At 35.7% G+C, this 27,916-nt stretch overlaps 2 protein-coding genes across 38 annotated transcripts; one reads left to right on the top strand and one right to left on the bottom strand.

Moving 5' to 3' along the window:
• The first annotated feature begins 36 nt into the window (after window positions 1-36).
• Window positions 37-15,973, top strand: LOC140798601 (DEAD-box ATP-dependent RNA helicase 1). 10 transcript variants are annotated; one of them, XM_073152499.1, is made up of 13 exons: window positions 37-493; window positions 1,744-2,036; window positions 2,893-3,127; window positions 6,114-6,368; window positions 10,397-10,548; window positions 10,686-10,863; window positions 11,804-11,991; window positions 13,038-13,242; window positions 14,350-14,455; window positions 14,569-14,694; window positions 14,767-14,843; window positions 15,389-15,491; window positions 15,628-15,973. In XM_073152499.1, exons 2-10 carry the CDS (start codon window positions 1,837-1,839, stop codon window positions 14,679-14,681), a joined length of 1,632 nt encoding a protein of 543 aa, XP_073008600.1. In that variant the 5' UTR covers window positions 37-493; window positions 1,744-1,836; the 3' UTR covers window positions 14,682-14,694; window positions 14,767-14,843; window positions 15,389-15,491; window positions 15,628-15,973. The 10 variants fall into 10 exon arrangements, with proteins under 10 accessions (XP_073008600.1, XP_073008605.1, XP_073008598.1 ...); XM_073152504.1 differs by having other exon boundaries at window positions 15,389-15,505; XM_073152497.1 differs by having other exon boundaries at window positions 15,065-15,491.
• On the bottom strand, window positions 15,848-27,631 carry LOC140798603 (uncharacterized). Of its 28 annotated transcripts, none has more exons than XM_073152517.1 (8): window positions 24,171-25,207; window positions 23,374-23,408; window positions 22,728-22,882; window positions 18,716-18,815; window positions 16,804-16,816; window positions 16,597-16,706; window positions 16,389-16,465; window positions 15,848-16,079 (listed from the first exon to the last, which is right to left on the bottom strand). In XM_073152517.1, the coding sequence occupies exons 1-8, from the start codon at window positions 24,252-24,254 to the stop codon at window positions 16,063-16,065; spliced, it is 591 nt and encodes a 196-aa protein (XP_073008618.1). In that variant the 5' UTR covers window positions 24,255-25,207; the 3' UTR covers window positions 15,848-16,062. The 28 variants fall into 28 exon arrangements, 16 of the variants coding, with proteins under 16 accessions (XP_073008618.1, XP_073008620.1, XP_073008611.1 ...); XM_073152510.1 differs by lacking the exons at window positions 15,848-16,079; window positions 23,374-23,408; window positions 24,171-25,207 and adding exons at window positions 25,215-25,297; window positions 25,499-27,055; window positions 27,164-27,631 and having other exon boundaries at window positions 16,088-16,465; XM_073152513.1 differs by lacking the exons at window positions 15,848-16,079; window positions 24,171-25,207 and adding exons at window positions 25,215-27,055; window positions 27,164-27,630 and having other exon boundaries at window positions 16,088-16,465.
• Between the last annotated feature and the right edge of the window lie 285 nt (window positions 27,632-27,916).

Below are 27,916 nucleotides of genomic sequence, written 5' to 3'. Positions count from 1 at the left end.
CAATATATATAGGCGCCGTCGCCCCTTCCCTTAACCATGCCCGCAGCCCACTTTGCCGTCGCCCCTTCCCTACTCACTCCTCACACCGAGTAACATCGCCCCTTCCCTCCTCACTCCTCACACCGAGTAACATCGCCCTTTTCCTCCTCACTCCTCACTGCTCACGCTGCCGGCGCTTCTCGCTCATACCGCTCGGCGCCCGAGCTTCTCACGCCGCCCGAGGTCCTCACGCCGGATCTCCCCCCCCCCCCACTCACGCCCGAGCTTCTCACGTCGGATCTTCCCCCTCACTCACGCCGTCGGGGCCTCACGTCGGCCGAGCTTGTCACGACGCCGATCCCCTTCACTCACGCCGCCTGCATTCTCCACCTCCTCGCCCGCCGCCTCCTCACACTCAGCGCCTCCGTTGCTGCTTCCGTCTTGCTCAAGCTGCCCTTCGAGGAGATTGTGGCTTCCGCTTACAAGGCTTCACTCTGTCGATTTCCGAAGATAGGTGAGATCTTTCTGCAATTTTGCGCCTTGGATTGCTGATTCCAGAGTTGGGTCTTTCGGTTTAGTGCTTAATTGGCGAAAAACTACATTTAACTTGTAGTATATGTCATTAGAAAGAACAGTTCTTTATTATTCTAAATAAGCAAATTCAAACTTTGCAAATTGGCGCTGATGCAATGACAAATTACTTGTTCTATTCTGATTCTTTTTCCTTGTTACTATGTATTCTTGGTGTCTAAATCAGATTAGCATATAATGCAGGGTTTCAAGCTAGAACTGGATAATTGCGTCTTTTAATTTAAAGAAATTTAGTTGTTGTAGTTTAGTTGGAGTCTCCCTTGCATGGTCAAAATTTACTATTTGTGGTGGATTTGCCTGATTTGATATTTTTCCTTTTTTCTGTATTCATAGTATAGGATTTTGTCGTTTTGGTCAAATTTTTGGAGAGAACTATAATTTATATTGTCACATGCACTGATAAGAGCGTTTAACTTTTGACCATCCTTTGGAATTTTAGTCTCTTTTTAGTTGACTGCCCTTTTCCATTGATTTTTTTCATAATTTCTTTTACTTTGAGATGTAATGAATGCTACCCTTGGACATGCCTGTTAGTTTGCGCCAAACTATTTTGAAGATGCCCATATGTCTACATAATATGCAAACTAATATTGTTGGTTATTAGCTAAAAAAAATAGAGGGAATGTATTTTAGAACATATATACTAATAATTTTTTAGTCATATTGTTATTATGAGAGCAAAATGCTTAAGACTCTATTATTTTTTTAGAGCGTATCATGTCTCTTTTATTTCGATTAATATCAAATTTATATCCAAATTCAATATAAGATCTGGTTCGTGTTTGATAGATATTCATATTCCTTTAAAATCTGGTCCGTATCCAATTTGTATCCATATCTATTCAGAATTTGACCGTTTTTTATTCTTAAATATTTAGTCAGGATATGATTTTTAATTATCCTCTTTATCTGGTATTTGTATCTGAATTTGTATCTAGATGAAAACTAGGACTCGGACATGGGTTGAACACTATCTAATCTATTTTTACTCCCACTAATCAGTTTTTAAAAAAAGAAGGAAAACAGGATATTACAAAACCACAAACTAATAAATACAGTTACTAAAAGCTGTGCATGATATTCAATTTTATCAATTTTCTTAATTAATATGTTTAATGAATTATTTGTCTTAATTAATATGTTTAATGAATTATTTGTTAAATATTTGATCAGATGAACATTTCTTGGGATCTGCATCAAGGTTCGTGTAATCAAATCGACTTTAGCGCGAATGTCCTGCCTGCCTGCTGTGTCCTTTGATTCTTCATGCCCTCTGGATTCGAAAGGCCTAAAACCCTAAACCCTAGTAAAGAAGAACAAGAATACTATTCCTTCCTTCCTCAAAGTTTGGGTGATATGGAGGCCTCAAAGAAGCACGTTCCCCACCTGCCATGGATGAGGAATTCAGTGGACATTGATCTCTTCGACGATTGTCCCCTTGATCTCCTTCCATGTCTTGATACCAGGTGCCAATGATCTCCTTTAATTTTTTTTTCTTTTACTCTACATGTGCGTGTTTTAATTTTTGTGATTGCTCCTAGACCAAATGATCTTCGTAAGCTATCACCTAATTTGGTTCGTTCTGTTATGGATTTATCTCAATATGTGAAAAAATGTTTAAGTTTTTTTGTCTCTAATTATGAAATATCACTATAATTACAGCTAAGGTGAAGTTTCCCTTCATGCAAGATTTTCTGACTCTGTAAGGTCCAATTTGGAAGGATATTTTCTGATGCCCATAACCATGAGAAATTGATAAGTCATTGTACATCCCAAGAAAAAGTAATTCTTTAAATTGTTGTAGCCTACGGGCTTCTGGTTTCTCCCCTATTATACTTAATTAGTTGGATTTTCCTGTCCACTGCCATGCATATGTTTTTGTTTTTTTTTGTGACAAAACTGCCATGCATATGTTGATATAAACTTACTATCTTTAAGGTTAAGGGTTACAATATTTTTTCCTTTAATGTGCGAAGAGGCTTACATATTGTTGAAACGGTGTTAGATTGTCATTCCGGAAAGATGTAAGTCAGTTTGACCATTATTTACTCTATATCAAAGATTTCTCCACTGCTTGACTATATTTGTTTTCACCATGATAGATAAGTTGAAGTCAACTAGAGAAAGAAGCCTCTAGAATCTAGATACTTTCTCTTGTTAAATTTTTTTGTTCCTTCTATGATTGAGGTTATTTTATGCTCTTCAAGCATTAATACATAGCACATTGCAGCAGATATGCACCCATATGCTCAAGGTTTTAGTTTTCTATAACAAAACAGCCTCATTATTCCTAGTGACTAAGTATATCTTTTGTCATTGCAGACTGGAGAAGGCTTTGTATAAAATGCATATCCAGTCACTTTTCCCTGTGCAAGTAGCTGTATGGCAGGAAACAATTGGGCCTGGCGCTTTTGAGCGAGATATTTGTGTAAACTCTCCAACAGGAAGTGGAAAAACCTTGGCATATGCTTTGCCTATTGTGCAAATGCTCTCAAGTCGAACGATAAGATGTTTACGTGCATTAGTAGTTTTGCCTACACGAGACTTAGCCTTGCAGGTTAGTTCAATTTTTATAGTTGCAGAAATGTCATCATTATTGGTATGACAAATGCTGGACACACGCAAGTGATATCATATTTTAAACCATTTTGTATTATGCTAATAGAAATTGTAGACACATGCTATATAAAGTATAAACTTGAGTTGATAATACACATGTTATTCCATTTCACACACTGAAGAAACTAGAGATTCATGTAGTTGATGAACAACTATGATAATGTCAGTTTATTCTAGGAATCCCTTTAACTGATTACTTCATAAATGCTTAACCATTTTCTAACAATTATATGATGTTCTAATGAGAACTTCTTTAGTTCTGGAAAGGTCCTCTTCCTTTTGCTACTTACAAAAAGTATGGGTATGTGCTCTTATTATCTTATATTCTAATATGTATTACCTAATATTTTCATAAGTAAGGTCAATTGATTTTGTATTATCTCCGGTATATGTTTCCTCTGAATGATTTTGTAGATTTTATTTTATGACTTGGTCCATGCCATTGTTTTAAGTCGACTAGAATTCATTGAATGCAAGGTAAATCCAAATTCCAAAAACATACCACAAGAGATATAATTTCAGAATTTATTGATTTTAGTGACTGATGGCTGATTAGTGCTTATTTTTCTCAATACTGTTAAAGTTTGCTTTTCTATCATTCGTTCATGCCTTGGGATTCTATAAATTCAGCTTCTTTTCGGTCTCCAAAATGACGTCATCTTCAATCTTGTGAATCGGAAAATGAGGATTTGATATTTGAAAACATTAGTACACTTACATTAATAGAATCAGCCTTTTATTTGTCACGATCTAAAATTGGAATCATGACCTGCCATGTACCTCAATACGCTTGAGATATACGAAGCCTTATTGATACTTTCTAAGTACACAATGACAAGAATAAATAAAAAAAGGATTTGATTTATATAATTTAAGCCAATTGTAAGGAAAATGACTAATGTCATCACTAATGTGTTTCTAAATAAATTGATTTAACAAATAGTCTAAAACATAAGACCGAATAAACAGAAAGGTAAATAGGTATGTCCTAAGTGGGGGTAGGGTCCCGATGCATCTCACTCAGTCTCCACGCTGACTATTACCTAAAATATTAGAAGAGAAAAATTTATGAGCCAACAACTATAACTCAGTGGTAGAATCCACTCGAAAACCAAATAAATTTAAAATTATAGCGTTAAATAAAATCTAAATTCAAAGATATAAAATGACAATTTTTACTAAGCATATTCTTAAAGTAACAATAATAACGACAATAATAATAATAGAAAGTCATAACTCGTAACATGCTCCATTTTAACATACTAAATTTTTTTTCAATAATAATAATGTCATTTATCTCAATTGAGTCTATACCTTGTGGATCTACATCAATTAAAAGTCACCTCGAGATGATGCTCGGGCCTTTTTTTCATAGCTGATCCGGTTAGGGTCATCAGGAGGTGTCACCATGTGATAAACACACCATGTCTCTTTTACTAATTGTTGGGAGAGATTGGAGTCACCTTAGGAAGTCTGTTGATCTATCCTGAGACTTTTTTCTAATCCTGCCAGAGTCACCTAAGAAAGTCACTGTAGTGATATGAAATAGGATTTTCTCTGGACTTTTAGTTAGACTTGAGTTACCACGAAAAATCGCAAACGATCTATACAGGGACTGTTCTTTAAATCATACCAAATACTAGTCATATTTTCTCGACTAAAATTTGCAATTTGCACGAAGCATAGCAATGCGCTAAATTATATATTTTGCGCTCAGAATTATAAAAATTTAAATTGCACGTAAAAAATACAATAAATAATTTGCATTAAAAAACGTAGTCTGATAAAAGGTACGAAATGCAATATGAATAAATATGTAAATGGATTTACTTACATATTTTTTCATATTGCATTTCGTACCTTTTATTAGACTACGTTTTTTTTGTGCGCAAATTATTTAATATATTTTCTGTGTAGACTGTAGAGAACAATTTCGGTATATTTTCTGTGGTGATTCAAGTCTAACTGAAAGTCTAGGAGAGAGCTCTATTTCAGATCAGTGCGGTGACTTTCTTAAATGACTCTGGCGGGGTTAGGAAACAGTCCCAGAATAGATCGAAAGACTTCATGAGATGACTATAATTTCTCAATTGTTGGTGGAAAAGATAGGGTGTGTTTATCACTTAGTAACACCTCCTAATGACTCTAATCAGATCAACTATAAGGAAAAGATTCGAGCGTTATCTCGATGTGACTTCTAGTTGATGTGGATCCACAGGGTATAGACCTATTTAAGACAAATGGCATTATTATTTTTGAGAAAAATTTTAATATGTTGAAACTGAGCATGGAACGAGTTATGACTTTCTATTATTATTGTCATTATTATTGTTACTTTAAGAACATGCTTAGTAGAAATTATCATTTTATATCACTGAATTTGGATTTTATTTAACGTTATAAATTTTAGATTTATTTGGTTGTCGAGTGGATTCCATTCACTGAACTATAGTTGTTGGCTTGTGGATTTTCATCTTCTAATATTTTATGTAATGGTCAGCATGATGACTGAACGAGATGCAGTGGGACCCTACCTCCATTAAAGACCTACCTATTTACCTTTTTATTCCTTTAGTCTTATGTTATAGATTATTTGTTAATTCAATTCGTTTAGAAACACATTAGTAATGACATTGGTTATTTTCCTCATGATTGGCTTAAATTATATAAATCAAATTTTTTTTTCTTTTATTTATTATTGTCATTGTGTAGTTAGAAAATATTAGTAAGACTTTGTGTATCTCAAGCGTATTGAGGTACATAGCCGGTCATGATTCCGGCTTCGGGTCGTGTTATTATTAGCTAGAGAAATTAATATGTTTCTTAAAACCTTTTCTTTGTTGTAAACATCAAATGTGAAAACTATAAATTCTTTTTCCAGATACAAACTTCAATTGTACTTTGATTTCCTTGTTGATTGACAGGTTAAAGAAGTTTTTGATGCTATTGCACCTGCTATGGGCTTAGCTGTAGGCCTAGCAGTGGGACAATCATCAATTGCAGATGAAATTTCAGAGCTTATTAAGAAGCCTGAGCTAGAGATATATGCAACATTTGATCCAGAAGATATACAAAGAGAACCGCAAACTGCAGTGGATATACTAGTGGCGACTCCAGGAAGGCTGATGGATCATATTAACTTGACAAAGGGTTTTAGTCTAGAACATCTTCGCTATCTGGTACTTGACTGATTCATTTGTCTTAAAGCCTTTATTTCATCTTCCTGTGATACTTCTCTTGACAACCTTCCCTGCTTTTTTTCTCAAAAGTTTACTGCTTATCCACTGAAAGACTTGCTATGCCCCTCCTTTTGCTCTCTTATTTTAAATTACTTAAATACTCTGAACTTGCAGTTTTACATTATGTAGCGAAACTTCGTTTGTTCTTTGTCCCTCAATATTTTTTTTAAGGTATTTGTGCCTCATTTTCTTTTTTCTCAGTTTGGTTACTCATATTAGCAGTAGTATTTTTGTCAATTATAGGATCAATTTATCAATAAATATTTTTCCAAGCAGTTTGTTTGTTTATTATGACATTACTTTTGTGCGATTTTTTCTTGAAAATTTGTGGCTAGCTGATATAAAGAAGTAGCTGCTTTATATTGGCTTCATAGGTTAGGTACAAGGAGAGGAAAAAAAAGTCTACTTGAGGCCTTATTAGAGGACTAAGGATTTATCATTTCCAAATTCAGGATATTTGCTAAAAGATAAGAAGGGTGGAAATGAAGGAAAAGAGAGAAGAGACACTGAAGGAAGAGAATGAAGAAGAAAAAAATAAATAAAAAGAATAATAAATGCTCAACATTTCTGGGAGTCAGCAGTTGTCCTTCAGAAGTAAATTGGTTGTGACTACCTAGTTGGACAGGACTGTTTTGGAACTGTCATCATTTCTCTATTCACTGATCCACATTGCTCAATTTTCGTGAAGAGATTTGTGCACAAAATTAAATGGTAATTTTGTGGTCCTAAAGATATGTAATATTTTGATGCATGAATTTGCATTCATGGCCCATTCCCGAATCTTGATACTTGATAGTCATTTCAGATTCCATCCATCTATCATCGCTTGCAACCCTTTTCAATTTCTCCATGCCATGATTCTCTACATTACTGGCAGTGGTTTGCTTACAGGTTAGCCTTTTGAGGTTGTTGTTTCTCTACACATGGTCCTGATGAATTACCAGATACACTTAAGGATCAGATTCCCACATTTGTGGTATTAATCAAGCATTTTAATGCCGCTGGCAGCCCTAGTGTTGAAGGACTGTCGGCTCGAGATGTATAGGCAGACTGTCAGCACAAGATATTTTGGCTCATCATCAGCTTGGGATGTGTCAGGCAACATCGTTTGTGCCATCCAGCACAGCCTTTTGTTGGCTAAGGGGATACAAACTCCTGAGAGGGGGAGCATTTAGATTCCATCATTGCCATCACCAATGCTCGCTATTGGTTCACCATTAGACAGGAAGAGGAAGGATAAGGCTGCTACTGCTATTTCTCAATTAGATAAAGAGAATAAGTAGGTTTCGGATTGTTTGTTCTATGATAATGAATTATTGGAGTTTAAGTAAAACCCAAAATAGTTGGGTTTGAACCTGCTTCTCGTAACTGAAATAGATTTTAAGGGATAGATTAAACACTATCCCTTCTCTTTGTAATGAGGGCAGCAGTCTGGCATATTTCATAACGAATATGACTCAATAGGACAAAACAATTTATCAATGATTGCTCAATACAACACTATGTCAGGTTGTTGTCAGGCATTTACGTACCACCCTCATAGTCAGTTTTAAATTGATTCATTTATAATGGAAACACCATTTATTCTACTTTTTGATCCTTCAATGCAACTTATCGTTAAATTGAGAGTAAAAGATGGAGTTTTCTTCACTATATATTTTGGACCTACATTATGTCTGAGAGGATGAAGCATGTTTTTTGAGGATTCCCTCTTCTTTCTCTAGAAATTGATTAGAATTATGACTGCACTTGTGTTCTCCGTTATCTAATTTATGTTCATATCGATCCTCTATGACTGTGTTTGATGTGTTCAGTTTATATTTGTATATGAATTCCCTCTCTTCCCCACCTACTTTTTTACCTTGAGAAGAGCTTAGGAAACCACATATTTCTAATTTTGACATTACTATTTGATTTTTACTTTTGTACCTTTGAGGAAAATTTTCCTCATTTATATCACTTCTACTCATAGTACTCTAAATTGGGAGCAATATTAAGTTTTCTTTTCTGTTTGAAGAAATGATTACCATGACTTACCTTTGTTTTTTTATGTACATCAACCTAAGCTAAATGAAGCTTCCATCATTCCGCTATTTGTAGAAGAAATAGGAAAGGCACACTATACCAGTTTTTCCACCCTACCACTTTCTAAATACATCTCATCTAACTTTCTTAAAGATCCCTCTTTAGTGTCTCTTACCTAAAGAAACAATACCAAAGAGATTCAAAAGAAATGAAGCTTCTATTTAGTAGTTGATAAATTAATGACAAAATTTAGTAACTGTTAATGGAAATAATGGAAATAATGGAAAGTAACTGTTAATGACAAAATTCCAAGATTGGCCTTTTAGACCAAGGTAGGGTTCTTCTTGAATCTAGAGGGATATACCTAGGGTCTTCAACTAGCAATTTCATCATTTGGGCACTAAGGAACATCAAAAAATCCTCAATAATATAGTTTTCAAGCAGAGAGAGAAAGAAAATTATTAGAGGAAGAAGATGGATGATACAATAGAAACAACTAAGCCATTAGTCCCAACTATTTGGGGTCGATTATATGAATCCTCCTCTCTATTCATCTCTATTTTAGTGCACTGGTTTGTGCAAAAGATGGGTAGTTTTATTGCTGAATAAAAAGAAAAGGAAGACCTCAACCTTTTGGTTTTGGTTCAAAAGAGAAAGGAGAGAGGAGAATAAAGGTGTGTGTTGGCATGACAATGATTAGGATTTAAGGAGAGAAATGGAGATTTATGTTGGGTTGAAAACTGGTAGGATAAAATCTGACCCAATCCGATCCATATCTGAGTTTGGCCAAATAAGTATCCGGAAGTCTGAAATGTTATGAAAATAGTGATAAAAAAAGTTATGGAGATTTATGTTGGGCTGAAAACGGGTAGGATAAAATCTGACCCAATCCGATCCATATCTGAGTTTGGCTAAATAAGTATCCGGAAGTCTGAAATGCTATGAAAATAGTGATAACAAAGACTATTTTTGTACTTTTATGGATCTCTAATATACTTTTCTTATATATTTACCAATTTATGCTACAAATTTAATAATATCTTAAATTCCTGTGGTTTAAAAAAAAAAGGATTTTATCTAATATCTGATCTGTATTCATTTTTGTGCTTTGCATATATGGTAATTAAATTCATTATCCTTTCAATATCATAACCCATATCTGTATCCAGTCCCTTTTCACTCCTAATTGTATGATATGAAAATGAGAGAAAGAAGAAGAACCAACTTAATGATCTTAGGAGTAAGGACCAACTCGTAGTCCAAATTAACCCATAGTGAAGTTCAAAAGTTCTTAATGTAGTTTGACTTGATATGAACAACTGTTACATCTTAGGTTAATCTGACTTGTATTATTAGCCTACTTTGGCCCAGAAAAGAAAAATAGAGATTCAAATGAAACTGGAAATGGAACCTAAAATGAGCCACTTTTAAGAAAAGTGAAAGTAAAATTAAAGTTAATTGAATCTAATTAAGCCCACCAATTGGACTATAATGAATCGATCTTATTTAAGCCCAAATAACCTTTTTTTTTTTAAAGAAAGCCCGACGAACCTAAAATGGGCAATTTAGCTTTGGATGTGTGCATCTTCAGTAACTATGATCCATCAATTAATCAAATAGTTTTCCTTTGCATGGATGAGAGTGGAGCACTTTCTAAGATCACTTGAAGCTTAATGTTGCATATCTGTCTCTTTTTCTATTTATCTCCTTTATGTACAAACAGTTTTACTATTTCTAGAGTATGCAGATGTAATACTTGAGAATATCTTTAATGGTGTTTACTTTCATGTGGAACATTTGTCAAACTTGTAACGAGTTAGAATGCCATTTTATTTGGACTTTATCTTAACGCATTGATTTAATGTTTTAAGAGTTAAATTTTTATTGTTTGTTCAGCATCTTCTTTACTTTTTGCTGAATATTTTGTTTCTCTGAAATCTCAGGTTGTTGATGAAACAGACAGATTGTTAAGAGAGGAATATCAGTCTTGGTTGCCTACTGTGATCCAACTTACTCACTCAAATGATGATGAATCATTTGGCCATGAAACGACAAGCCCCTCTATGCTTGGTTTCTTGACTACATTCAGGAGATCGTAATTTTTATCTCTTCCTGTCCAATTTTCTGGAACCATTTTCTGACATCAGTTTTTCCAATAGTAAATGTTGGGCTCGTCATTTTATGTTCCTAAACTTGGACAAATATTCTGATTAATGCCTCTTTGGCATGCAGAGGTGTTGAACGGGGTTATAAAGGAAAACGCTACCCAAGACTGGTAAAAATGATTTTCTCTGCCACGCTGACTCAAGACCCTAGCAAGCTTTCTCAACTTGACTTACATCATCCTTTATTGTTGACAAGTGGGAATAAACGTTACAGACTACCTGAAAAGCTGGAGTCCTATAAGCTGGTATAAGCTGATATCTTTTATTCAAATTTTATAAAACTGGTATCTTTTAGTCAAATATAACTCCAGCAGCTTCCTATATGTGCAATTCAAAATAATGATGTCACTGGAAAATCAAATGCCTGATTTGTCTCTTCCCTACCATGTGGCATTTGTGCTTTCCCTTTTTGTAATATAGTAATATAGTTGCATAATAAACTTGCCATAGATAAAAGATATTGTTGAACTTGCTTTGTAGTTTATATATAACTTTTTAATTAGTTGGCATTAACTTTCTAATAGTATGCATGTTGGGAATATCAGGTTATTGCTAAAAATAGATTCCCTTTTTAACATAATTTTTCTTTGCATTAGATCTTAGCGAAAGAAGGGAAGAAAGCATCAAATTAATTGTCTGCATTCCACATACTTTTTTTAGTAGTTCAAAGCAAGGATGGCCGAGCTGTGTCGGTCGGCACAGTTGTGTGCCGGTCATTGTGTCAATATGGAGCCTTTTTTCAATTAATATTATGTGTTGAATGTTATTATGTGTTTATTCATATTATAGAGTATTTAATCATTAATATTAGTTTTAATGGATGTATTCAATCATATTATATGTTGAATAATATTTATATTTGACTCTTGTTTTATCTTTAATAAAATATGTCATTTATAAAAATAATCTAAAGATAAAATACTATAATGTAGATTTTAATATTTATGTACATTTAAAGCAAAAATTAAGGATTAACATGTCGAAGATTCAAAAACTTCTTTAAATATTCTATTTTTTTTTATTAAAAATATTATGAATATGTTCTAGTAGCACGCCCCACGTCGACCAACACGTACCGTGCTGATGGTGGTACAGCACAGTCATCATTGGTTCAAAGATTTGGAATATTTTTTCCTTCAATAATGATTTAGCTTCTGATGTCTTCTTGTTTTGGTTCCTTTGCAGATATGCAAGTCAAAACTGAAGCCATTATATCTGGTTGCTCTTCTTCAAGAGTTGAAAGGAGAGAAGTGCATAGTTTTTACATCATCCATAGAATCTACTCATAGACTAAGCACGTTACTAAAGTTTCTTGGAGAATTGCCATTTCAATTTAGCGAATATTCACGACTGCAGCATCAATCTGTCCGAAGGTAACTGTCTGTCTGATATTGTTTGTTTTGTGGAAAAAGTTTGGTAACTGTCTTAACTTTTTTAAAAGTATTCTGTTAGTCCTTGCTTCAAATATGCTACAGCAATAGAGTTGGCATTTACAGAAATTTTGCATTGATTGATGGAAACCAATAGCAAAAAGGATGAAATTCACTTTTCTGATAAATGTTACTTAATGCTGCATTTACCTTATCCATGCCCAACATCATTAGCTTGCTTGGATATTTTATAAGCCTCATGCATTCTCGCTCAGCTCTTTTGGCTGATCATTCTTCTTTGGTAGATATCTGGTTAATAATTGCATGCTTGCTAGTTGGCTGGGTGATGAGATAAGGAGGTATTAAGGAGAGTCATAGCTCTTAATTGGATGTAATTTATGTTGCAAGATAGTATGGACTATGGAAAGGTAAAGTTAGATGAACCCTATAGGAGAGTTACAAAAATATCATTGCTAATTATCAGTATGTTGTGTTATATATTTACGGACAACCTGCAACTCCAACTAATACTTGATATTAGCGCTCAATCAAGCTACATGAAAAGCACTAACGACACACCATCAAAGCTCAGAAGGTAAATAATAGCAGAGTTGTGAATTTGGTTGAGGTAGGTGTGGTGGATTGTAGCATGATCTTATGGTTTTAAGTTAACTTTGAATGCCTCATGTAACTTATAATACACTCTGTTCTTTGTAGATACATTTTAATTTTTTTCCCTCCTGCTGATTATACTTCCTATCAAGAGCAATTTTTATGTTTAAGTTCTTTGCATGTCTTTGCATGCCAACATGTGCACAATCACTCAAGACAGACCTGTTCATTTGATATGTTGTCAAAGTTTAGCCATAAGTTTGGTGACAAATAGGATGTACTGATTCATCTTACATTGACTGTCGAGTAGGTTATTAGATTTTATTCTCATTAGAATTTATTCTCTTGACAACTCATGTGAATGTTCTATTATCTTATCTTGAACTTAATGATTTTAGGGTGGGTTTCTTATACTGATGAAATTTCTTTCATTGTAGCAAAACGTTGAAGGCCTTTAGGGAAGGGAAGATAGAAGTGCTCATTGCTACAGATGCAATGACTCGAGGAATGGATGTTGAGGGAATAAGAAATGTTATCAATTATGAGATGCCAGCTTTTGTCAAGACATACATTCACCGAGCAGGTCGCACTGCAAGAGCTGGCCAGTCTGGTTGCTGCTTTACTTTGCTGAGAAAACATGAGGTAAGAAAACTTGACCTTGTGGTGGTTTATATGCTGTGCCCTTCAAGCTCACTAGTGTCCGTTGACTTTAACTGATCAAAGTTGAAGCGTTTATTAATCTGGTTGTGCCTGGGAAAGTTGACCTCCTGGGAGCAGGTCTATACATTTGAGGTTGCTCCAAAGCCTAAACATGTTAGATAATATAAACATATATTTTGCTCATGACTATCTTTCTTATGTCTATATAGCAATTATGACCTCAAAGCCAAAATTTATGAAGGCAAGAAGCTCCGTTCCTTCATTGGAGGGCCCATCCATATGTGTCCATCTGAACATAGATTGAACTTATACACAAGACCTGGTGAAATAGATTCTCTTCTCTACAAGTGTTGACTATTCAAGAACCACCCCTTATTTTTCATAAGATCTTTTAGCTTAACACTACATCCCTAATTTCTAAATTATTCTGTCCAAAATCATCTTAGTTAATTAACCTGTATTTTAGTTGTAGATGCCCCATGCATTGGAATGCCTTCTTTTAGGAACAACCTCCTCAGTAATGAGGTTAAGAATGTGTACATCTTCCCACTCTGGACCCTACATTAGGGGACATTCTTTTAGTGTATACGATTCAAAGTATTAGTACTCTATTCCACTACTTTTGTTGCATATAATTAACTATTGGATAGTATTACTCATTTTCAACTTTGAAAAGTTCATTTACATGGTGAGCCAGGAGAAAGGAGTAGTGTTCCACATGGATGAAAAGTTGAGTAGCTAACATAGCATCACCAATGTATTTAAAATGACACAGGAATTGCAGCCTTCCAGGGAGAAAGCTGAGTTGGGTGCTAATTTTTTAAATCAATTTCCTTCCAAGTGGTGGTGGAAGGGATCTTGTCTAAAATTGTAAGGAATACAAATGATATCAATCAGGCATTTACCAAGAATACATCCTTTCCAACTTGCTATCTATTGAATATGTCTTTTATGTTTTCTTTTATAAAGTTGTGTAGTGCCTGCCTCTGAAAGGGTGATGCTTTGTTCAAAAAGGAGTAATGAAATTAAATTGACTGTTTTGCTACCTATTATTTCCTGACATGGCATTTTCTTTTTCTCCGTTATCAGGTTAAACGTTTTGATTTGATGCTGCAAAAGGCGGATAATACTTCTTCTAGTGTTCGTTCTTTACCTGCAGATGCAGTAGAAAACATTCTTCCTCTTTATTCTCCTGGTGATGTCATCAGCAAATCTTTTCTTTTTAATTGAATTGAACCAAGAATATTCACCAATTATTTCTTAGCTCATAGTTTTCCATTTGTTTCTGTTTCACTTGAATGTTTACAGCATTAGAGAAGCTGAAAGAATATGTGGAAACAGAAACAGCAAGGAAATCCAGTATAGGTTTCAAATCGATGAAATCAAGTAAAAGAAAGAAAACTACCACTGTGAAGGAATAAATCTAATTTCAAGGTACAGACCCTTCTTGGAAGATGTTCTTACACAATCTTGCATGGTGAGATCAATGTTCTATATTTCATGCAGGACCCCTTCCTCTCATTACTTGCTTACAGATGTTTAGATGTTGAATTGGTTGCAGAATTAACAAGTTTACCAAACAGGTTTTTATCAAAGTCTTTTCTTAAACCATGAAAGCCTAATGAATCACAATTTCTTTAAAAGTTAATATAGTTAAAGAGCATCTTAATATGCTTAGACTCTCAACTTTCTCATCATAAAAATTACAACTAGACATAGCTTCGCATTATCTGGAATCAATTATGGATTTCAGCAACATATGGGATTTACATACTATATTTAATGTTCATAATCATAATGACAGGTCTTTTAGCATTTACCTATTCATCCAAGTTACCTTAAAAGAGCACAATCCAATAGAAGGTACCTCTAAGTTCTAATGAAATATACATTTTTTAAGTTAATATAATTTTAGAAAATTACTTCCTTTTTCTTCATTGTTTGTAAAACTTCATGTATTTGAGAAACAGGTAATCTCAATCTACTAGGATCTGGTCACTAATTTTGGGAGCAATTTGCATTGTTTTTTAAACTTCGAGCTTATATATATATATATTATTTCCCTTAAAAGAAATGAAGTGACGTTTTCCTTTTTATATACAATATTGTTACCTTTTGCTTTGGCAAGGGACATTTTCATACTTGGATAAATTGGATTGGCTTTGGAGCAAAATCAAAGAACTCAGGGTGCATACAATTCTGGCAAGTTCTGCAGTCCATGCAATCTAAAGGTTTGTCACAAGGAGTAAGCAACCTTTGCTTTATTGCTAGTTCATCAATATGCTGCCTGGCGGATAGAGGATTTGATAATGCATAGTCGTCACCACAGGGTATTGCTGACTACTTAATTCCACTTTCATTATGTAGGAAATTGGAGAGAACAATGAGAAAGTGCAGCTATGCTCCATCAGTCATGATTTCCACATAAAAATGAAAAGCTTCTCATGATGACAGTGTACACATGGTAGAGCATTTGATTGCCAGAGATCTCAAAAATCATGAATCTTTGGATTCAAATTCTACTACATGTGTGATTTGATCTTGACTAACATGGAACTTTTAGCTTTTGAAGAGCCTGACACACAAATAGATCAATAGGCATTGTTCTTGTCATCTGTTGCCTTGCTATTTTACTTATTTGATGTTGCTTCATATTGGTTGTAAACCCAATCTATCAAGTTTTGGATGGAAAGAAGCAGATTATTGACTACAATCATTTACATTCGAAATAAACAATACACTCCACTTTTAGTATGTTCTGCAAAAGATCTATGGGCTAGAGATCTGCGTAACTGCGCCAGTTCATGTAGCCAAAATGCCTGTGAGAGAATAAGAAAAGGTTCACTTGGGTAAAAACAATAAAATTGCAGCTCACATAATACAAATTTCTCAGCAAATATTTGAACTTCACAAGATAACATAAATCAAATCCAAACTAATTACATTAACTGCCACAGCTCTTCCAAACGTGTAAATTAAAGCTATAGAGACATTTATTACTTCAGCTTTAAACACAGAACAATTTCTCAATTTTAGACATTCAATTTTCAATATAAAGCAGGGAACTGTTGAGTTGACTTTGAAAAAAATGGAGAACTGGGAAATGCCCATAAAGATGGACTCTCTACCATTTAACTGCAAAGAACATATTAAGCAGTCTGACACTTCATTTTGTTTGTAACTGCTTATACATATCTGCATCAAACTGCGGTAAAGAATAAAATAATTTAGAGTCCACTGCCAACAACGCTGAAGAGTGAAAAGGTAAATGAAACTTTCTATTATCAGTGTTCTACATGATAGATTCAGAAGAATTTAGGAAAATTTTGTTCTTACTTTATAAAAAAGTAATCTCGACAAAGCTTTGCCAACTTTTGTAAAGGGGTATAAAGACTCCCCAGAACAAATACTGCACAATCACCAAAGGGCTCACTTGTCACTTCCTGCTGAAAGGATGCATTGGGCAAGATGTGTCAGGTATAGTTCTAACTGCAAGCTTTTGCTCAAAATGGGTACAAGAGTCTGAAGCTCAATGTTGAGTACCTTTCCAAATTTCCTACCAATGTTTGAAGGAAAGTGGATGTAAATATATTAGGAATGCTAATTTATCTCCCTTGCATTAGTATTACATATAAAGCTCCCTAACATAATAGAATTAGAGATAATGAATGACATTCTGTGACGCTAGCTTTTCGTTGCTGAGAAATTCTTTGGTTTAGATCTTCCCATCCCTTAAGAAAGAGCAGCATCAAAGCTTAAATTTCTGCATGATAGATGCCAGCATGGGAAATATGACATGGATTTCAGCTTAAATTTCTGCATGATAGATGCCAGCATGAGAAACATGACAAAAGCTTTCTAGATATTCAGTCCTCAAATTGTTAACAACCAACCTCAAAACATAAGCTAAGGTAGTGACATATATGAAAATCATAAACCCCAGGTGTGGCTTCTTAAACCCTTGCCTTAGAAACTCAAGTCTTTGAACATCTAAACGCCTTGTGAACAAATGACTAAGTTGTAATTATGTCTGAATGTACTCCAACAATATCACTTTGCCTTCAACACACAAAGTGATGTCGTCTGTCAATGTTCTTCGTACCTAAGTGTTAAATGAATATATTTGATATATTAATTGCATTCATAATATCACAATATAACATTATGGTGCCCTAACCAATTCCATATTCTCGAACCATTTGTCTCATCCAGTAATTTAGTACAACTGTTTATTGCAATATATTCTGCCTCTGCAATAGACAAAGAGATAAAATTCCACTTCTTACTATGCTAAGCAAACCAAATTGTTCCCGACATAAAGACACCCACTAGATGTGGTTATTCTGTCATCACAGCAGCTGACTCGACCTGAATCTAAATATCTCGATACAATAGTGCCGGTGTCAAAGGTATATCAAATACAGTGATCTGTACTACCATTAACATATTTTTATGATACGCTTAATGACAAAGAAATATGATTCCTTAGGATTAGACTGATATCTAGGGCACACCTACAGTGGTGAAAATATTAGACCTACTTGCAATCAAGTAGAGCAAACTACTTATTGTGCTTTTGTAAGGCGTTGGTTCCCATGTTGTCTTTCCTAAGATTCATGCTAGTACTCATAGGAGTTATGATATGCTTGGAAGAGCTTATCGCCAAATTTAGTCACCAAGTCCTTAGCATATTTGGATTGAGAGTTAAATATCTCTTAATTCAGCTGAATGATTTGTAATCCTAAAATGAATTTCAACTCATTTATCATACTCATCTCAAATTGAACAAAATCAGAAGGGTAAGGGCGCATTTTATGCTACTTTGCATGAGAGTAGCAAAGTCTTTGGCTAAGTTCTGACACATTGCTTTAAAGCAACAACAAAATTATTATTTTCCCATTTAATGAACAAAGTTCTATCCACGCACCCTTGAGTGAAACCCACATCTAACAAGCTCATTTCAACTCATATATGTAAAGAGTCTTATTCAGCTTGTACACGTGAGAAGTAATGATCTTCAAATCCTTTGAGCTATTCTATTAACACTTCTTCATTCAATGTCCCGTTTAAATAAGCACTCTTGATATCCATTTGAAATAATTTGAACTTTAAATGACAAGCAATGGCAAGCAAGATATGAATAGACTCAAGCTTAGCTACATGGGAAAATGTTTTATCAAAACCAATACCCTCAACTTTTGTTATATCTTGAAGCAAATGGTTTAGCCTTATTTATTTATTTTTTTATTATCGCACCATTTTCATCACTCTTGTTTTTGAAAATCTATTTAGTTCCAATTACATTCACATTCTTACATCTAGGTATATGGAACCAAATGTCATTTCTAACAAATTGTTCAAATTCATCATGCATGTCATTCACCTAAGAATCATCTAATAAAGCATCAATGACATTCTTTGGTTCAAGCATGGACGTATAACAAATAAATGTCACCTTGTTTTGAGTTCGACCCCTTGTTTTCCAAACTTTTCTCCTTGTTGTTGTCCTCTCGAGGACTCATCATCTGCTCGCCTTTCGTCCAATTCCTTAGTATCTGAAGAATTAAAAACACTGGTATTCAAATCTGAAAAGCTTGGGGGAGATGATTTCTACTTTGACTAGGTCTAGAGATATAGAAAATAAAAGTCAAGTCAGTATCAGAAAAACTCAAATCATACTAGGTCTAAAAAAGTCAAATAAGAATCATATTTAAACAATTGAAACCAAGTAGATCTAAATTTTAATCCTACTGAAACTATGAAAACCAAACTCATATCAGAAAGTCAAAACATAGTAAGAGAAGACAACACAAAGTTACGGAAAAATAGGATAAGCACAGCAAGCAAATGAGGATGTGGAAAATCTCTCAATCCATCGAAAAGACAAAAAACTACAGATCCGCTAAAACCGGATCAATCTATATCATATTGTTAGTAGAAACAAGTACTTACAACCCCTAGACAGTTCGCCGTCTAAGTACTAGAGTTCATATCTCTTGCTCAAAATCTGCCTCGATCAATTACCCCAGATTAGATTGCTTCCGCATTTGTTTCACAGTACGTCACTCTGGATCGCTACTCAAACTCCTTGAGTTCTTTGAATTGATTCTCCATTCTACGGTAAAAGGCTTAGGGCTTAAAGGCATGGCAACTTAGGGCTATGGTAAGGATGGTAGATCTGTAGAATGTGGATAGGGTTTGGATGATGAAGATTAGGGAAAGATAGTGAGGCTGAGGGCATGGATGCTCGCTCTCAGCTATGATTGGTCACATGCAAAAGTGAAGGAAAGAGAGTCGTGCAAAGGGACAACTCGAGTTAGGGTTGGATGAGATGGGAGGAAGGAGAGAAAGAGGGAGAAGAGACTGTACTGCACTCCACATATATATAGAGGCTAAAATAACTAACTAGCCAATTTGGCTAGGGCACAACGCAAACAAATACTAAATTGGTTAGGACTAAATCATATATAGATTCAAACTAATTAAATAAACAATTAACTGAACTAAACCTAATAAACAAAGGATTGGACTCAATCGGCTCGTCGACACAAGCTAACTCGGGCTTAAACTCGAACTCGGATTGGACTGTTATATTCAATGAAGCTTCCATTCACCTTGTTCTAAAGGTGAGAACTCTAAACACCTAGTCATGCAAGTTGATTCGATTGTTCAAGTCATGCAAGTGAGCTCAGAGCCGAATTTGGTCAGAGGTGGTCGAACCAACCTATGCACGTCCGCCCGCCGTTATCGTAGGTAGCCGAGCCCACTCACGCACGTTTGTTGTGGTTGTGGATAGCCAAGACATGCCCCTCACGTCTAAGGCTCTCTACGGCGATATCTAGGCCGACCGTAGCTCGTGAAGCTTCTCCTCCATCACACTAGCCATGTAGAAGGCATCTTCAAGTGAGTATGGTCAAGTTGCCTTCATCTCAATTTGGATGCTACAGCAAAGTCCACTCAATGGAAGTACTTATTGTTACGATCCAAAGTGAGGGTTCAACAACTCATACCTAATAGATTCAAAGGCCAACTAAGGTCTATATCTAGGCTATGCTCAATAGGATAGTCCATGGCTAGTCTAAGTGTCTCAAGTCTATATGACCACCTCTAGGGGATAAGAGTGGCCGATAGGGGTTGACGCAGCTCTACGAAGGGCTGGAGTAGCCTTGGTTCAAGGAATATGGTGACAGAGCTCAAACTCAACTAGTGAATTAGATAAACTGTTGGCACACACTATTTGGATATCTAACGACGCATGGCTTGTGGCGGAAGTTAGATAACAGCCTAGTTAAGATCTAGCACATGGAGAATTTGGAGAAGGGTAGCTAGGGATAAACCAAACCGCAATCTAAGGTGGATCGAGTCTTCCTAGAGCTTTGGGATGACTCAACCTGAAGAAAGTGTATCGTAGTGAGGACCCTATTAAAGGTTGGAGTAAGGCTTAACTAGTGTTTGAGCTTAGGCATAGCTCGAATGCAAAGGAGAGTCCTAGTCGGGTTATATGCGCATAGTCTTTGGTTGGCTAGCTAGGAATTTGGCACGTCCAAAACTGAGGGGAGGATGTCTATAAGAGGCAGGTAGCCGACTAGGTGTGATGGGTATGCCAAAGCAATGGAGAGCTATCAACAAGGTGATGTCCTCCTGCGACTACATTAGACATTCTTGACTTGGGTGTGGGCAACAAGGCCGCTAATTAAGGTGATAGTCCCATAAGTGTGACGGCCACATCTTCATGCCTGTACAGCTTTGGAGATGTGAGCCACATTAGTTGATATCACTCAAATTCAATTGAGGCTTGACTCAAATAGCAAGATTAGGCTTCGCTTCAAACTAGACCTGCGTAGATTAGTCAATAGGCTTTTGTCTTGGTGAGAGCATCTTGATTCAAGGTTTAGCTAGTTCAAGTGAAGAGGACCTAGGATGGGTCTGACTAGAAGAGCTCAGCACAAGTTTGGAACTAATGAGTTATCGAATACACAAGGTGAATTTGGACTAGCTATGGCGTGCGCACAAAGGCTGGGCTGGCTTGAGTAAAGGCATGTTTAAGGGTTTTGGAGGCGCATTTAAGGTGAGGGAGTGGTTTAATAAAAGGGGACAAACCCTAGCTAGGTTCACTTAGGGCTATGCATTATAGTGGTCAAGACCCAAATCCACCTCCATTCATCATCTCCAGAATGTATGTGGTTGTTTTCCACGATTGCCAACACCCACTTAGTAAGGACAGAGCACATCACAACTATCATGGATGCGAGACCAGGGCTGTGGTCGATGACATTTCCTTGTGAAAATCCACGGTACGTTGAGCAGCACCATGACCAATGTCAAAGAGCTTGGATCTATCGCGTCCTTCCTTGTTGCCATTGAATGGGTGGTGGGCATGTCGAGAAATATTGGCTCTGATACCATTTTGATGTAAATCAAGAACTTAGGGAAATTCGATCCACCTCGTCCTTTCAGTATGATGCAAGGAGATGAACCAATATGGCTATGCATAAATGTTGGATGAGGTCACGCATCAACTTTTCCACTAAAGCATCTTGGTTTTGCAACACTCCATGATGAAGGTAAACTAGAATTACACTATGCATACTTCTCTGGCTCAACTACCTGTATGGAATGAAACATCCACTGACCAGCACTTAGAAAGTTATCATCAAATTGGTAAGTCGGTTAGGCTGCATTGTTAAATCATCTACTCTCAATTGATCATTTGAATTAAAAATCAAATCAACAAATTAAATGTAAAAATAAATTGAGCCTGATTAGCTCAATTAGTCCAAAATTAGACTCAAGCAACTTTATTTTGGTCAAATTGAAGATGATGCCCATATCAAATATGTAGGGTCAGAATTTTGGGTTTAGATTCTCTCAGATGCATTAGAGCTGCAGGCCAATGCCTGCAGAGGATGAGGCCAACCACCAGACCCCACAAGTTAGAGAATACAATTGGCAACAAATACAGCAGCAGCAGCAGCAGCAGGAACAGCAATAAGAGAGAAGAAAAAGAAAGAAGAGAGCAGATCCTCTGCTGTCCCAAATGCAGGGATTTCCTGCATGTAAAACCTTACATTAAAGTGAATTTTGAAGTTCAAGAATTCTACCCAAAGCATGACATCACATGGCTCTGCTTAGTAAGATGGGATTTGGTCCAAGTTTGCTAATAGCATTTAAAAGTGGAATTATCTTACAAATCATTCTGACTTTAGCCAACATCAATCTTACCCATTTTAAAAATATTGATCTTCCAAAAAAAAATGATCCATCATAAATATAAAAAATAAGCACCTGAAAGAATCAACCAAACAATAAGTCATCTGAATAAACAAAATTAACCCCATCATTTGAAAAAGAAGAGAAAGGAAACTTAGCAAGAAAATATGCAACTTTACCAGAAATTGGAGAGGAAAAAAATGGTGAGGCTCAGATAATAAGCCCATGAGAAAGAAAAGAGCCCAGCCAATGTTTACCAGATTTTGCCTCAAAACAAGTAGCTGCAGTGGTTACCTGCAGAGAAGGCCATCCAACTGCCCGGCCAATGTTTTGATAGTGGAGATCACTCTGAGAAGACCAGATTTCTTCGCAGTTCATAGAAATTAAGGAAGCATATTGTTTGCTGCCCTGACTGCATCATCGATGTCCATATCATCACAAAAGAAAGGGCAAAAGAATGAATGATTGGCATGATAATTCACTTTTATAGTCAAAAGTAGGAAATGTTGAGCACTTCTTTTTTTATCTAATCAACAGCATTGCTTGAAGACATGGTGCTTATCCACATTGCCACAGAAGGGAAAGAAAAATTTATTGGCCTACTAGAAAAGGACATAGAGAGCGATGAAGATTTTTTCTAATAGAAATTTTTTGCTTCAGGTCTCACTATTAGAAAAAATGGACATAGAGAGAGAGAGATGAAGAGAAAGCGGCAGAGGAGGTATCAGTAATGGCAATATCAGCGGTGGTAGTATCACTGGTGGTGGTAGTGTTCTTGACCAAACTAGGCCTGCACACCATAATATGTAACCAAGTAGTTGAGGTTGAAAGTAGTGTTCTTGACCAAACTAGGCCTGCACACCATAATATGTAACCAGGTAATTGAGGTTGAAACTTATTTACCTAAGCAAAGGTGACCAATTTGCTGCAGCAGTTACCTGCAAAATGGTAGGCCAACCAATTGCCAAGATTATGGTTTGATCCAGATTTAGAAGGAAGAAGGGTACCAAACAATAGTGAGCATTGCTACATATAAAACTCAAGTTTCCATCTTGGTTGCTGATGCATTCGAATAAATGATCAATGATATACGAGGGATATGAAATACTTTAAAAGACCTTATAAAGGTCAGAAGCATTTTTCTTTTATTCACACTACTAGAAATATATATTGGTTTATCATGCAAGTTTCCCAAAGAAGAATAACAAAGGTTTTATCCATCTAATCAGCACCGTCACATGAATAGGTGGCCCTTATGGACCTTATCCTCATTGCCTCAGAAGGAAAAACTCTATTAGCCAAATAAAAAAATTGTGCTGAAAAGAGGTGTGCGAAAAATCACAAAAACCTCATTGAGAAATCAACCAAAACAAGGATTTCTCTAAGGTATTCACATCATCGGATTAAATGAACAGAAAACTAAGGAACAAAAATATTTACAAGAAAATATAGCAGCGATGTAATGCCATCAGCATCGCCTCCAGATGCAAAACCGACAACATGCAAGCACTATAACTTTTGTAAATGAGGTGGTGGTTTGCAATAAGATGAAAATGTAGGTGATGATACAAAGGGAAAAAAAAGAGTTGTGCTAATAGAAGGAACGCAGCATTTCTCATCAGAAAATATAGAGAAGAAAAGGAAGAGGCATAGATTTGTTGTAACAAGATCATGAGAGCTAAAATTCCTCTTCTAGTCACCTCTACTTCCCTGCAAAACACGTAGCTGCAGTGGTTGCCTGCGGGGAAGCAAATAGGCCATCCAACTGCCAAACAACATTCCATTAGTAGGCAGAGGGGGAGGTATTGGTGGTGGTGATGGTAATGGTGGTGTGGTAGTAGAGTTTTTGACCAAACTAGGCCTGCAAACCATAATATCTACCTAAATAGTTGAGGTTGAATCTTACTTACCTGAGCTAAGGGTTTAATTGAGCCGAGCTTGACCGAGTAGCTGCAGTGGTTACCTACAAAGATGTAGGCCATCCAACTGCCAAGACTACAGTTCAATTCAAATTTAGAAGGAAGAAGAGCATCAAAAAATAGTGAGCATTGCCACCTATAGACACAAGTTTCCCCTATTGGTTAACAAATGTACTCTATTAAAGGATTGATTATGTATGGGGATATGAAGCATTGTAAGCCCCTATTCACTTTACGAATAATTTTTTTCTTATTCTACAATACTACCCCTTATTCTAGAATTATAGCTAAACATCATAATAATTTTAGTCAAGAATACAAACACTAATCATAAAAAATTACATCTTATATCATACACTAATTCAATTAGCAGTTTACCCTTAATATTTATCTCATCAATCAACTTTATATCAAATCAAAAAGTGATTATCGTAATTTCATAAAAAAATCAAAAAAAAAATTCTCATCTTTTCTTTCACTTTAAAATTCTACTGAATATACCAATAGTTATTCTTGGAATAAGTCTCGTTTTGGTAATAACAACCCTATTCTACATTTGAACAAGGCCTAAAAGACCAGACACATTTTTCTTTTCCTCACCCCACTAGATAAATATATGGTTTCTCATGCAAATTTCCCAAAGAATAGAAAAGGTTTTATCCATCCAATCAGCATGAATATTGTGCTGAAAAGAAGCATTCCTGAAACGAAGTGTAAAAAAATTTAAAGAAACCTCATTGAGAAATCAACCAAAACAAAGACTCCTCTAAGTTAATCACATCACCCAATTAAAAGAACAGAAAACTAAAGGGGAAAAATATTTACACGAAAATATAACAGCGAAGTGATCCCAGCAGCATTGCCCCCCAAATGCAAAATCAACAGCCTGAAAGCCCAACTTTTGCAAACTGAGGTGGTTGTTTGCAATAAGATCAAAATGTAGGTGGAGATATGCCAAAAAAACCCCAAAAAGAAAACTTGAGACTGCGTGCCATTAGAAGGAAAATGAATGACTTTTCTCACAAGAAAACAGAGAAGAGAAGAAAAAGAAGAGGCTCAAGTTTGATGTATTATGATCATAAGAGAGGTGACACTCCTCTACTACTCACCTCTACTTCCCCCTCAAAATGAGTAGTCGCATGGTCGCTTGTAGAGAAGCAAGGAGGCCATCCATTATTAGTATAAAAAGCACAAATACAGGAAGACAGCTGCAGAGAGAGGATTGATGGTGGAATGGGATTTGGTGATCAATCCCTTGCATGTTATGTCAATCCTGATGTACCATCAGATGCGCACCAACGCATCGATCACGCACATCCAACAGCTCTGATCATGCCCACTGTGATCCTACGCCCTTTGTATTCAATTTCAAGCATGATCAAAGCCGATGGATGCGCACGATCGATGCGCTAGTACACAACAGATGCTACTCGGACCTACTAAGACAAATCAGCATGCATGGAATTTTTACCAAACCAGGCCAACGCAGTATGATATCTATAATATGCAATCGAGTAGTTAAGAGAGAAACTTATTTACCTAGATATATGGTTTAGCTAAAGATTATAACATTTATGATGCATCCACATGAATAATTAACAATTTAATTTGGTTGGTAATTCTTAGTACACTTCCACCTCCTTTTGAAAACCCCAAATCCAATTCAATTGATTGGAATTCTATTTTCTCGAGATGCACTTTTGGAACCAATGAGTGATAAGACCAATTTATTTCAGCGGATTTGAATGGATGTCAAATGAAATCCATTGATTTGAAGTCAGATTTGGATGGAATTTATTTCCCACTTAACCTTTTGAAATCTCAAAACTAATCCTTATTTCGCTATATTTATATTGATGTTCAAGAGAAAATACAAAAAGAAAATGTGATGAAATGAATACCTACCTCACTCCAAGCAAACATAAATGGATTTCATTTCAATTCCAATAATCTCAAACATAAGAAATTCATTTCCAAATGAAATCAATTGAATCTATCAGAATGAATTTAATTGAAATTCATCTAAAATTGGTTCCAAACATATCACCCTTAGTAACAAGGAAGCTATATATAATCCCATAAAAAGGACTCCTCAAGAGACAAACTTAAAAGAAAAAAAAAATGGAGATACAAACCCAAAAGAAAAAAGGAAAAAAAAAAAAAAACAAGTGAGGCTCAGACTTTTGCCTTAATAAGCTAAAAACCCATGGCTATAAGATGCTCACCCTCACCCCGCTCAAAACCAGTAGCTGCAGTGGTTACCTGCAAAGAAGAGGCCATCCAACTGCCGAGCCAGTTATTGTGTAAAGTTTGGGGGGTGGCCTATTCAAGTACTTGCAAGTTTGTAAAGAGGGCTAGTTTGGTCAAAAACTCGGAAGAAGAAGAAGAAAAAGAAGAAGAAGAAGAAGAAGAAGAAGAAGAAGAAGAAACTGAGCATTGAATAATTGTGAAATTTTAGTAAGTAGGGCATTCTTGAGCATTGCTATCTCTCGCCTCAAGTTTACCCGTCGCATGAATAGCTAGTGCTTTATCCTCATCGCCTCACGAGGAAAAGAAAAGAAAAGAAAAGAAAACACCCTCTATTAGCCAAAAAAAAGAGTACCGAAAAGAAGAATTTCCATAACAAGATCAATCGAAAATTGAATGGATTTTTCATGCACGTTACCCTGGAAAAAATCAACAAAAATAAGGACTAATTTAAGTAAATCGCATCATCTGATTAGCAAAAGGAAAAGGAAAAAAAAAAGAGGAAAATAGCAAGGAAAATCTAGTACCAAACTTTGGATGATAACTAAAGATGGGGCAGCAGCATCTTGATGGTCTCTCTTCACATCCCGCATGCAAAACTAAAGATGATAGCACTATAAGGTGGTCTTTTACAATAAGATCAAAATGTAGGTGGTGCTTGCCATTAAATTGAAAGAAAATGTACAGCTTTTTCATCAGAGAAGAAAGAAAGAAAGAAAGAAAGAAAGAAAGCTCATGAGGGATTAGCTGCAGTGGTTGCCTACAGAGAAGCAAGCAGGCCATCCAACTGCCCAGCCAAACTTTTGTTAGTGAGAGAGAGAGAGAGAGAGAGAGAGAAGTAGGTGGTGGTGCCGGTGCCGGTGCCGTTGCCGGTGGCAGCAGTCAGTAGCATCAGACCATCAGACTACCTCCCTCCTCTTCTATAGCATGGTTCTCTTTTGGAAGGATTTAACTTTGACCCTGAAGGTAAAAAGCACTATAGTGATAGTGACTAGTAAATGACTGGTTCACTTCCCCAGGCTCTACTACCGAGTTTTATTATAATATTAGAATAATTAATTGCCTTGTTCGAGGTGAAATAGGAATAATAAATAAAATTATTATTACAATTTATTCTACGAATATCTACATTTATCTCTACGAATAATAATTATATTTAATATAATATAAAATAAAAGATAAAAATTATTAAAACACTCTTTGATTTAATTTAAAATAAATAATAGATAGATTAATATATTTTATGTATGTAATGTTTAGAGTTGTATATGCAATTCTAG

Source organism: Typha latifolia, chromosome 12 (assembly GCF_019914945.1).
Source record: "Typha latifolia isolate L0001 chromosome 12, TyphaL0001v2, whole genome shotgun sequence".
Lineage (NCBI taxonomy): Eukaryota > Viridiplantae > Streptophyta > Magnoliopsida > Poales > Typhaceae > Typha > Typha latifolia.
Note: the sequence above shows the minus strand (reverse complement) of the source record. Positions and strands in the feature narration are given on the sequence as shown.